This window comes from Desmodus rotundus, chromosome 11 (genome assembly GCF_022682495.2).
Source record: "Desmodus rotundus isolate HL8 chromosome 11, HLdesRot8A.1, whole genome shotgun sequence".
NCBI classification, from domain to species: Eukaryota; Metazoa; Chordata; class Mammalia; order Chiroptera; family Phyllostomidae; genus Desmodus; species Desmodus rotundus.
Genome location: NC_071397.1, coordinates 36,328,183 through 36,340,911, shown reverse-complemented (window position 1 = coordinate 36,340,911; position 12,729 = coordinate 36,328,183). Strand labels below are relative to the sequence as shown.

General features: G+C 37.0%; 1 protein-coding gene, 2 long non-coding RNA genes and 1 other non-coding gene across 6 annotated transcripts in view; 1 reads left to right on the top strand and 3 right to left on the bottom strand.

Moving 5' to 3' along the window:
• LOC123478296 (uncharacterized) overlaps positions 1-8,811 on the bottom strand; it is a 110,735-nt gene extending 101,924 nt beyond the window's left edge. For all 3 annotated transcript variants that reach the window (XR_011650567.1, XR_011650568.1, XR_008425527.1), the window contains exon 1: positions 8,714-8,811. This is a non-coding gene — a long non-coding RNA (uncharacterized lncRNA). The remainder of the gene's footprint in view (positions 1-8,713) is intronic.
• Positions 1,391-1,550, bottom strand: LOC112319362 (U1 spliceosomal RNA). Its single transcript, XR_002976314.1, has one exon. It is a non-coding gene; the product is annotated as a U1 spliceosomal RNA (small nuclear RNA).
• LOC128779519 (uncharacterized) lies at positions 6,734-8,692 on the bottom strand. Its single transcript, XR_008425528.1, has 2 exons — positions 8,255-8,692; positions 6,734-7,267 (listed from the first exon to the last, which is right to left on the bottom strand). It is a non-coding gene; the product is annotated as an uncharacterized lncRNA (long non-coding RNA).
• A 157-nt stretch (positions 8,812-8,968) lies between the features above and the next one.
• PHIP (pleckstrin homology domain interacting protein) overlaps positions 8,969-12,729 on the top strand; it is a 141,590-nt gene continuing 137,829 nt past the window's right edge. Inside the window, exons 1-4 of the mRNA XM_053913788.1 lie at positions 8,969-9,101; positions 9,217-9,275; positions 9,404-9,433; positions 9,623-9,682. Of these exons, the coding sequence (XP_053769763.1) occupies positions 9,062-9,101; positions 9,217-9,275; positions 9,404-9,433; positions 9,623-9,682 (189 nt within the window). The 5' untranslated portion in view covers positions 8,969-9,061. The remainder of the gene's footprint in view (positions 9,102-9,216; positions 9,276-9,403; positions 9,434-9,622; positions 9,683-12,729) is intronic.

Sequence of the window (12,729 nt, the reverse complement as noted above, 5' to 3'; positions counted from 1 at the left end):
ATGGAGAGACTGTTCTAAAGAAAAAATATTAGTGAATCAGAACAATATCAAAATATAACATATATGAAAGCTGTGCTACAATTGAGACATACAAAAGGGGTTCTGGAAACACAGAGAATGAACACCTAGTTGTTTGCTGAGAGAGGCATGAAGGTTTTCTCAAAGTGGTGATAATGTCATGTCTTGAAAACTGCATGAGAAGTGGTTTGATTTTGAGAATGAAGAGTCCAGAAAGAGGGGGACCAGGATGTACAGAAGATGAAAGAAAGGCATATTTGGATAACTGTTTCCATACGGAAGGAATTTAGAGTGCTCCTGGTCCAGTGGGTAGAGTTAAGTATGGAGAGTTTGAGGGGGGAAGATTATAAGGGATCTCACATGCCATACTAAGGATTATCCAGGTGTTCATGAAGCATCATTGATAGAATTTAAGCAGTTGAGTGATATGATCTGACTTGTAAGCAGTTTACATTTCCAACCATACGAGAACTTCTTAGAAAGGATCCCAATGACCTTGTCCTGACAATCAATTTCTAGGGCTTAATACAGTGTCTAGAATATGGCAGATGCTCAAAAAATGTTTAATATATAAGGAAGTCAACAGATCAATCAATCAATCAATGAAGAGTTAAGCTAGTCAGAATTTGCTTCTGGACTACATACCAAGTTATTTACAGGGGTAATGATGAGATTTACTTTAAAACATTTAAGGAAGAAAGGGGTGGTTGGAAGGATAGATAAAGTATGATTGACCAAATGTGTGTAATTATGAATGCTGTGAATCTGGTACCTGGGGGACATTTCTATTTTTTTTTTTTACTTTTTTCCTAATAAAGAGGCTTTAAAAATTGTTCCTAAGTTAAGGTGACCTGATTTTGAGATTCCAAAGACTAATGTGTTGAAGCATAAATATCAAGTTTAAAAGGAGCTAGACTTTTAAAGAATGACAATTTGTTTTAGTTTGTAACTTAAAAAAAAACTGTAGTAAAAGAAAAACCTTGGACACTATGAGAAATTTTTGGAGTCTATGCAACCCTTGATATCTAGGTATGTAAGATTTCGATCTAATTTTGGCTAGAGAACTTTTGACTTAAACCTCTTCATAGTTTATATTATAGAACTAAAATTAATCTCTTAGCAATTAGTTGTTAAATTTTTAAAATATGGAAATCATACTCATTCCAAAAAGTATTTTGAAAAAATGCTTTCACATTAATCTATATCACACTCAACAGATTACTTCACAAAATTTTTTGTTATTTTTTCATCAATAAAAATAACTCAGTGGGATTTATTCCTGGTTGTATTTGTAAAATATAAGCATTTTGTACTAAAAACTCTCTATATATGTATATATTTTTTAGGAATATGAATTTTTTTTCTTTTCCTCAAGGGAGAGCGTGAACGCAGTCCCCACTACCACAAATTATGCAGTCGAGTTTACCACATTTGGGGAAATTGCAGGAGTAAGCACATCTGGAGTGCAATGGATAAGCCTCACCCTGTAAACCACCTTCATAATCATGGTATCTCCCCTGCCAGGCAAGTATAAAGAATCTGAATCCTCTATAGTTAAATTTACAGGATACATACAGCCACTGATTCATATCTCTTGCAGTCCCGTCAATAAATTGAGTTATTGTTCCTAAATAAAGTTAAGTTTTAATAATTGATAATTTCTGGAGGTTGGCCAGACTATCACTGAAACATATGCTTTCCAGGTGTAGAGGGGATCAGCTGCTCCAGATTAGCTCTCATATATCCCATCAGCCTCTGGTGAGCTGGGTATCTCCATGTGTTAGATACAATGTTGTACACGTGAGTGTCAAACTAAAGGCAGTGTTTAAATGATGGTTCTTCAACCGATGCACAGAGAGAAAGCAAGAATGCCGCAATGAGGATAAGACAGGAGAAGGAATGGCATATGGAAACAAGGGAGAGAGAAATATTACAGATTGACTTGGGTCCTTACGTTAACTTATATGATTTTGCCCAGGAAAAAGAAACACATACGTAGAAGTGTACTACTTCTACAAAACTGTGTTTTGTAGAAGTAGTACAAGTCACCAGAACTTGTGACAACACTTATCTTTCTTTTTAACATTAAAAAAATAAATTTTTAAAATATTTTAATATTAAAAAAGAAAAAGAGACAACATGAGACACTGACTGAAAGGGGAAATGACCTTTGTAATTATTATCCTAATAGAAGAATGCTTTGTTAATAGTCATTAGAAAAAAAATATATTACTATTGTGCCATTGATATTTACCACTGTGTGTTCATCAAGGATTCATTTTTAAATGTTTTTTAGGTGCGATGGCATCTGGCTCTCAAAAATGAAGTGAGTTTCCCATCCTAAACATCTCAAAGAGGTCAAGGTAAGCAAAACTGTTGGCCACAGAGCCGTGTGAGTCAATGTCATTCCTCTCCAGCCAGTATTACTTGGAAACTTCATAAACTAAAGTCTGAAAGATGCATTAATTACTCCAAAAATAATTTTTTAAAAATCAGTAATTCCTCTAACTCAGCAAACTTTAAAGAGGTCACATTTACCTTGACTTTAGCACAAAGAAATAAGAAAAATTTAATAACACAAAAAATGTGTACATATACTTCACAAGCCGAAAATTTGTGCTGTTTGACAGTTCATTTCTTTCCTTATGGAAAAGTATAAAGAAGTACCTGTTTCTCCTCTTTTTTACACCAGTTGTGTAAATTCTCTCTCTGGTCTCTTGTCTAATGACCAGGGGGGCTGAAATTAAAAGATGCTGAAAATCCTAATGTGTGACTGTCTCAACTATAAGAAGCAAAGAATAGATTCCTTTATATTTTTAGAGCTCCTAAGACTCATTTAAATTAATTGCATATCTTAATTCCCACATTTGGTTTACCACTGGAAACTAAAGTTTCAGTGATGGAAGAGAAGGAAATCTGTAGACACTAAAAAAAAAAAACAACCCAAAACAAAACCAGAGAATTTGGAGTATCAGGGAAAGACAGAAATCTTATAGATTTACCAAAATGTCCAAAGTATTGATTGACAAAAACAATTATAAAGTATAACATGTGAAAACCAAAGAGGAAAAGATGGCAAGACAAAAAAGCAATTTCTTCCTTCTTATATGATACAGCTTACTCAGTATTCTTAGCAAAGATATTCTCAAATAATGTTCAGTAACAATGCTTCTGATAACTGTTGGGAAATAACACATATGTTCTTACCAGTAGGTCCTATTTAAAGGCTATATTAGTTTTTATACAAATTATTATCAGTTGGTAAGTTCTAGAGAACATGAAAAAAATCCACTATAACCATTTGATCCACATCTATGTTTATGCACTCAAATGTAAGCATAAAAATTATGAATGTAATAAGATTTATAGGTGTAACCTCAAAACCAAAAATTATAAGCTTTTCTTAAATTTTGAACATACATATCTCAGTTAAAAGAGCTACTTGCTATCAACATTATTTTAAGTTTTGTAAGTATATAACAGAACTCATTCTTTGTTTGGGCTAGTTAGCCAACCACTATTTCAACAAATACAAATGACTATACTCATCAAAGGCATAAAGGCAATAAAGTAACAGAGGCATAAATCAAGAAGATCTTTCCCAAGTATATAAATAAAGGAAGAAAAATATAAGCGATTTATAAAATAAGGTAGTAAATTAGACAGGACTTCCTATGGGAATTCAGGAAATGGAAACACCATTTTTATTACAAAGTCAGTTTAGATCTAAATTGGCTATATTCTCAATGTTAAGTTGCATCTTACTTTCATCCATATCTTATCTTCATATTGAGTCTCAAGTCAGATCTTACTCTTTTAAACAATCATTCTCCTTCCCCACCAGCAGTGTCTGCTTTGGTGTGTTGATTCTGACTGTTTTTATTATATAGAGATTCCTCACTAACTTGCTGGGTAAACTCCCCACCCCCCCTTTCCTTACCATGAATAAAATAATTTTTCTTCTTTGGAGTTAAGGTTTTTGAATTTGGGTACGTGTAAAGGCAAGTGACTACATAACTGCTGTCATCAAATTCCGTCTTAAAACCACATAGATAATAGCATGCTGTATTTAATACACCACCACTAGCAACTTTGAAAGACTCCCTCCGCATCCCTTCCTCTGGGGTCTAACTTCTCACATTCCACTGTTCTCTGATCAGTCCAGCTCACTCTTGATCCATGAAACATCTTCATATGAAAGAACATGCCTACAGACTGTGGAATAGCTTTTTCTACTCTGTCCACTGTGTTGCTCCAAATCTTGGGGGAATATGTTCTAAAATTGTTTTTCTCCATTAATCTTTGTAATTGCACTATTAGATCATGAAGTAATGTTAAAAATCAAACATATAAATAAGTCCATTAAGATATGTCTTTCTTGTGCAAACTAAAACTTACATTAAAAAATCTAAGGTAACAAGGAATATTAACTTTGGATAAAAAAGTTGTTTGGTGAATTACTAATGACATTTAAATATTGGGGTGGCCAAAAAGTTTGTTTAGTTTTCTACATAAAATGTCTCTAGTAGCACTTAGTTGTTTTAACCTCATTTAAAACAATTTTGTTAGATTATATTGTGAGAGCTGTCATATTAACATGCACTAAAAAAAACTTATCAAAATGGTTAATTTTTGTGAAGCCATTTTAACATTGGAGATGGAAGAAAATAAGCAACATTTTTGACATATTATGCTTTATTATTTCAAAAAAGATAAAAAACGCAACTGAAATACAAAAAAAAGATTTGTACAGTATATGGAGAAGGTGCTATGACTGATCGAAACCATGTATCAAAAGTGGTTTGCGAATTTTCATGCTGGAGATTTCTTGCTGGACCATGTTCCACAGTTGGGTGGACCAGCTGAAGTTGACAACAATGAAATTGAGACATTAACTGAGAACAATCAATGTTATACCACTGGGGTGATAGTGACACACCCAAAATATCCAAATCAATAAACTTATTGGTGAAAATGAAACATTTGTCTTTACTTTATGGAAAAAACTAAACAGACTTTTTGGCCAACCTAACAAGTAAGGGATTATTTGATTGTTGGTTACCAGCTAATTTTTGTTAGATTAAAAGGAATTGTGCACTAATTTAAGTGAAAAAATTTCTCAGTGAGATATAAGGGAGACAATACAAATTGTTAAATAACAACTTGGCTTACTAAAGTTGGTTATCTCTATTCTTTCTGCAGCAGCCAAATATATACATTTGATATATATTCAAGCTTTGTGAAGGGAGAAGGATGTGTGTGTTCAGAGAAAGTCAGACTGTCATGGACAGAAACATACAATATTGGGGGAAATCCAGAAGGGGGAGTGTGGTGTGTTACACAAGATTCTTTTGACAGTTGTATTTTGTTGCCAGGACAAATGAGTATTAAAAAAGAAGGTATTTTTTGAACACGAGTGTTTTCTACTTTTTTTATTTGTATACCTTATAGCTATAAAAAAGCCCAATATCAAAATAAAAATGAGAATATATAATTTTAAGTTTTTGCAGAGATTTTTTTGAGATACGTATTATTTCATACTAATGGAGACAAACCAAATTTCATAAGTGTGATAGAATCCTTTTACTTATAAATAGTAAGCCATCTTGTTCCAGAAAGAACACTAATGGCACCACTTAATTATTTCATTCAAATAATAGCTTATCATAATCAAGACAAACTTTTTGTTTAAAGTTTATCTTGTTTCATGGGATGCATAGTGAAAACAAGTGATGAATTTCACAGAAATTTTTCTTGAAATTTCACATTTCAAAAAACATTTGTAATTCTCCTAAAGAGACTATTATATTAAAAACATTAATCACTGGCTTTCCAATCTTTTATTATTTTTGTTAGCCCTCTTATACAAAAGGCAAGGAAATCTTTTTAAATTGACATTTTATTTTTGAAGTCCATGAAAAAGTTAAAATAAACAAAATGAAAGGAATAGAGATGAAATCTGAACTATCCTTACAAGCAAAAGAGAAAGCTTAGAAAAGAGGTGCAAGCGCCATTACCTCAGGAACTAAAATATAGGACTTAAAGGTAAGATTTTCTTTCTATTTGATGTGCACAGGCTTTTTGTGTACATGTGCTCAATAAATGACTTAATAAACCCTATAATTAACAGATACCAGAATCCAGAAATATATGTTTAATATTTAAATAAATATTTTTTAAAATGTTGTAAGGAGTATTTATTACATTTAAAAGACAGAGTAAAATTCAATTTAACTTACACTGTTAAAAACAAATTATTTGGCTGAAGAGAAGTTTTACTTCCTAGCAGTTAATATATATGTTCTTAAAACAGACTGATAGTTATAAATTAGTTTAAAAGCAGGGTGACACCATTTTCAAATTACATCTTTGGAAAAGAAAGTATAATTGTTATCGAAGGTTAGTCAAAATGATTGGAACATCATATTCAGAAAACTTAGGAAGGGAATTTTCCTTAAAAAATTTAGGAGCTACATATAGTAGTATACTTAGGAAAAGCTTTTGTAACTCACAAATGAAAAACATACATGAGATGATCATAGTAGCGTTCTGTGTTTACATAATGGTCACAAGATATATATGGAAAACTTTACCCAGGGTAATTTTATATTCCATGTCATAATTTGGTTTATTTTCTTTCACAAGGATAAAACATCTATTAGTAAAAATCAGACTAATACAAACATTTCAAAACCACAAGATTCTAACTATAATATTTAGTTCTTAAAATTTGTTTATTTAAAGATTATAATATAAAATATTACAATTATTTGAAGAATAAAATCTTTTTTAAAAAGAAAAGATAAACTAGAAAGCACCAGTCACAGAAATAAACAGAATTGCATAAAGGCATATTAAATGTCTGTCTTTTCAAACCTAACCATTTAGAAGCAAGTTACTTTACCTATAATAGTTAGCATGGAATTACTGTCTTTAAAAGTGCAAATATTTTCAATATTTGAAGGGTAGCCATTTCAGTAAGTTTCTCTGATAATTATGCTGCAGTGGGACAAGTCATGGTAACTTCTCTTTTTGATTTGATTGTTATAAGAGGCAATTTTTACATTGTATTATTCCTAGGAGGTTTAAGCTTTTTTTCTTCTTCATTACATGTATGATGATTTCTGGATGTTTTAGTATAGGGCATCACACCGACGCAGTCTTGCAGTACAGCCCAAGGCAGTTGCAGCAAGTATTTCCCACTAGGAATATTTAAGAGCTAGGCGGGTGCAAGGCTTGAGGAAACAATCTAGAAAACCACAACACAGCTTGTTGGTACTTTCCCCACAAATAACCTTTTTAGACCAGATCTATGAAATGTAGTTTATTAACTAAAAATTTTAAGAAGAGTCTTTTGTTAAATGTTCACAAAAGAACGACTATCCAAACTCCCTTTAAAATTCAATCCTTAAAAAAAAATTAACTCTCAAGTCTTTTTGAAAAGTGCTTAAATCATCTGGAGATAAATATCACTTAGTGTCCTTGTTTTCTAACAAACATCTTTTTCCATTGTTTCTATTAATTTCACTCATATTCTTCTTCAACAAACAAGGCCCTTATCCTCATCACAAAACGCAGATGTATGATTTAGCACATAAAACCGGTAATTACATACTAATTTAAGAAAGATTAATTTTTCTTTTTGTCAGTTTACAAGAAGTCTTCCCGTGATTAACTGTAAACAGGAATGGTTTACACCTCAAATTAGAAACCATTAATTAGAATGACGAAGTCGACAAGATTCACAGATTATTTAAATTATTTAATCACTAATCACCCTGGCTAAAGTGTAGTATACTGTTTCAATATCCTTCGGTAGGTTATTGATCTGTCACTAAATTACCTCCAGATTAGTTAGGATAAATATTAGTGTTCTTTCCTTTCTTTCATGTTTACATTATTCCTTCTGGTAAACACTTAAAAAAAAAAAAGCTTTAAGGTTCTTTAATCCCGAATCTCTAATTAGCCATTACTAGCCTTTTTGTAATCAGGAAAAAAGAGTATCTGAAGTACAGATCAGGAGTTCGCTTTGCCCAAACAACAATAAAAACATTTGTAAAATGTACGCTTAAAGCAACGGCAGTAATGAAAGATAAATGCATAGGGGGCTTCAGCAAATATCGGGCTAGCAAACCAAGTGCTTAACAAAAAGCGCCCGATCCTCTATTGCAACATAAAGCCCTCCAATAAATTACACAACACTTTGCATAGGCTGCAGAAATAACGCAGGACTTACACAGATCCCAATCCGCAGCATTTATACACATGCACATGGCAAGAGACAGAAACCAAACACTATCATTCAACTCAGGCAAGGTAGCGCAATCCCGAGTTTGCCCAGCGTGAGAGTGCGCTCTGCGTGTGTGTCTGTGTGCGCGCGTGAGAGTGAGACCCATGCTCGGGGTATTTCCCCTCTTTGGGCAGTTTTGCTTCATTTGTTTCCTATTTCTGCTACATAGAAACTAACTTCCATCTCAGCCCCAGCAGCGCCACTGAATAGAGCCTGTGCTGCGGCGCCGTGTGCGTCAGATCCCTCCGCGGAGCAGTAACTGGCCCCCTCCCTCCTGAGATCGGCCTCCACAGAGAAAGCACCTCGCAGCCAACCCGCGGCTGTAGCTCCGACATCTTCTCCACTGGAAATAAATAAATAAATCGCACCCTCAGCCTTGGAGGAGGGGGCGGGGGGGGGTCTCACCGGGCCGAGTACGGGGGCGCTGGGGTCGCAGGGTCAGAGGCACTCCTTTTTTGCGCCAGGAGGCGGGGGGCACGGGCTGAGGACCGGGCCGAGCCGGGACCGCGAAGGTGGAGGACTCTTTTCTGCGGCGGAGGGATCCGCGGCGGAGGCAACGGCGGCCGTAGCCGCTGCTTGAGAGTTGTTGTTTCCTCCTCCTCCTCCTCCGCCTCCGCCGCCGTTGCTTGAATGGTGGAGCCGAGGCTCGGCTCGTGAACACACAGTGACAGCTATAGGGCAGGCGGCGGCACCATCCCCGCTTCCCCTCGGCGGCGGGTTGTCCCGCCAGCGGCCTTTAAGTGACCCATAAACATGTCTTGTGAGAGGAAAGGCCTCTCGGAGCTGCGATCGGGTAAGTCGGGGGGCTGCTGGGGCCGCTGGCACCGGGCGATTCCGCTCGCGGTCCCCCGCCCCCCGCCGCCCGGCCGCTCAGCTTGTGTGTCTCCCCGTCCTTCTCTCCCGCTCAGAGCTCTACTTCCTCATCGCCCGGTTCTTGGAAGATGGACCCTGTCAGCAGGCGGCTCAGGTACGACGGCGCGCGGCGCGGGCAGGGCCGGCATTCTCCGCTTGCGGGCGTGGGGGAGGGCGGCGGCGGCGGTGGCGGGGCCGCGGCCCGGGGCGCGGGGCTCAGCTCTCCCCGCTTTGTTGTTGCAGGTGCTGATCCGCGAGGTGGCCGAGAAAGAGGTAAGGGCGGTGGCGGCCTGCTGCGTCCTGCTGCGGGGCGGCAGCCCCTGGGCCGCGGCACCACTGTGCCGTTGCCACTGGGGCGTGGGGCGCAGGGCTTGGGGTCCCAGCCGGGCGCGGGGCGGGCGGGGGAGGGGAACGGGCGGGCTGGGGCCGGGGGCCGGCTAACGGGGTGTCCTCTCCCCGCAGCTGCTGCCCCGACGCACCGACTGGACCGGGAAGGAGCATCCCAGGACCTACCAGAATCTGGTGAGACATTCACGTCGCGGAGCAAAGAAACTTTTCCCCGAGTCGAATAAAAATTGAATTTCCCGCAATTTTTTACAGAGACAAAAACTTGGCCCCAGAACATGAAAGCTCCAAAGGCCAGGGGAAGGGTTGGGAGGCCGGCGTGGAGGCTGCGGGGGGCATTGGCCGGGGGTACCTGCACCCCGGGGCCGCAGGGGCTGCCGACAATTTATTTGTGATATTTTGTTAATGTGCTAGAAATAAAGATACGTCATGAGTGTTGTGCAGTGCAAGGCCGGAGGAGGAGGGGCCGGCGCGCGCGTCCGCATGGACGCGGGGGCGCGCGAGGCGGCGGCGCTGGCGGCGGCGGGAGCGGCGCGAGGGAAGAGGGCGCGCTCGCTCGCTCGTTTTGCGTGCGCGGTCCGCTCGGCTTTCTCCATCCAGCCCCACACAATAGCTGGTGACTAACTGCTCCGAAGTGGCATTAGCATTTCACAAGCTGGCTATTCCGCCACCGCTGAGCCCTGGCGAGACGTTATATATTTTTGCCTTCCTTTTTCTTTTGCTCTCTCTGAATTCAGAGCTTGTTATTTTTTTTGTTGGAGGGGTTCAGATGTGTGATGATAATTGGCCAGCATAACATCTTGCGTGTACGAAACACGCGCAGAAGTGTAAAGCCAGTAATGCTAAAACCAGAGGTTTAACAGGCTTTTTCTAATGTCGCTAATGTTAGTGTTATGCTCCTTGCTCAATTAAAAGCTGTTATTGGAGGCCACTGAAGAGTTTTGATTTTTATCCATGTATTTACTTAGGATGGAAATTGGCTTGTAAAAGTTTTTTAGATTATCTTGGGATAGGTAGTAAATAGCTTAAAAATACCTACTAAATTTTTTGAGTTTTCAAGGTGAATATTTTAGTAATTTGTAGAAATTGACGTTTAAATGTGGACGTATCACCTTGAGTTATGTTTGCTATGTTATTCTAAACTGATTTAGGTTGTATGAATACGTGTGTGTGTCAGGGCAGTTAAAGCACTCACACGCGGCAAATCAAGCCTTTGAAATCTATGCAGTGAATTGATTTTCTGAGACATTTGCAACTGATGTTGTGGTAATAGTTAATAATGATTGTATCTTAATGAGGGCTTCTGAAACGATTAGGAAGTTTCAAAGGTAGCTTAGAATTGAATGTCTTATGTGAGGTGAAAGCATGACATGATTTTGATGGCTTTCGTTTCATTTGGATGTAGAGCATTTAACATTCATCTGAATCTCTTTCTGATTTAATCTAGGTTGTTAATAAGTGCTCACAACTGTGGAAATAAGCAAGGGTACTTAGGTTTAGTAAAATTAATGGGAATTCAACAACTTTCAAGTAGTGACAGGCCAGTTTCATTCGATACTTGGCTAATACGAATAGAGTTTGAAGCTAACTCATTCAGTAACTGCAATATTTAACTTTTAAGATTGTAAAAATTTGACAAAATCTCAAGTGGATTTCTATGTCTTCCTTGTTATTTGAAAGATACAGATTACAATTTTCCATTTTTAAGAATTGGGCAGATTTTACAAAACTCACCTTTGCATCTTATGAAAACCCACAAACCTGAAGTGAATGAAGATTGCTATTTTGTGGAGACAGTTGGTAATGTTATATTCGTATTTTCAGTGTGAAGTGGCTGATGGTATCTGGCCAAATGATGGGAATGTCTAATCCTTGTAGGAATATCACTTCGTTTTCTCCAGTAACAACAAGGCTACCAATGTTGATTTTTATTTTGTTTAATTTTTTGAGGTTTCTCATCTCTCAAGTATAATAAAATGAATTTACTTTTCTGTTTTTTTTCTTAAGACTTAGGACACAATAAGCAGTGTCTTCTATAAAAACCCACTTGTTTTGCATGGAAATGGTTCTTCTTACTTAGAGTGTTTTCATCTTTATACCAGATCAGTCATGTTGGCATACTCATGAGACAGTTAAGAATTCTCACTAGACTCAGAGTTCTCTGGTTCATTTTCTCTTTTTGTTCATTCAGCATATTGCTCACTCTGTATATTCTGGATACAAAGCATCATTCAAGGTGCTTTCCTATCCATCAAACTGTATCTAGGTGTGCGTGGGTATTTGGTTTAACTTAGACTTTTTGAGATTTAGTTCTAAAAGCATTTTGGAACAAAACCAAGTATCAGTGTGTTTTTATTTAATAGTAGGATCTTGAAATTTTATCTAGGTGAACCATGCATAATCTTGTATACTATTCTCTATTGTCTTATTCTTATAATTTAAACAGGTTTAGCTTTGTTTCCTATTAAATTGCTTTCATTTAACATTGGCTTGAAGACTATTTTGGTGAGTGAAACCAAACTAATAACTATTATTTACAGTTTCAGTAGGATCTACCTCTACCTGGAAATTGGTTGCTGTGTTACTGATAATTAAGTAATAGTTTAAATGGAAGAATTCACATGTCAGATTAAATTTCTAGAAAAATCTCAAATTATGGTTATTTGGAATAGGATGTAATATTTGTATTTATGAGCTTAAAATAGGTGTAGATTAGCATCTGTAGTCAGCCTGTAGATAGAATCACAGTGATTGAGTTTTGTCCAAGAGGAAAGTGGTGTTTTGTGAGCAGTTTTTAAACATTTACAGATTTTTTAAAAAATAGATGCATTTTGAGTGTTACTGATAAAGGTATTGTGAAACTGGATTGTGATTATTACCGTCCACCTTAAGATTTAAAATATTTTTAATGTGAAGTTAAAGGGGTTTTTTGTGGGGTTTTTTTGTTTTGTTTTGTTTTGTTTTTTGCTCCATGGTATGTGTCTAGTCAATTTTATATTTTTAAAAATGTGGGGTTGAATTTAAAGCAGAAGGGCATTTTTTTTTAAGCTTTCATTAAAATTCTTATTTTTTGAATGGAGCCAGGCTCAGGGGCCAAACTTTTTGTAGAATAAATCTAATTTTTGGACAATTACTTGTTTATTTTTTAGTTTGCATAATTAAGTTACCACCTTAATTATTGGTGATTGCATATTTATGAGATCTTGAAGCAAAAATTTTAAGCA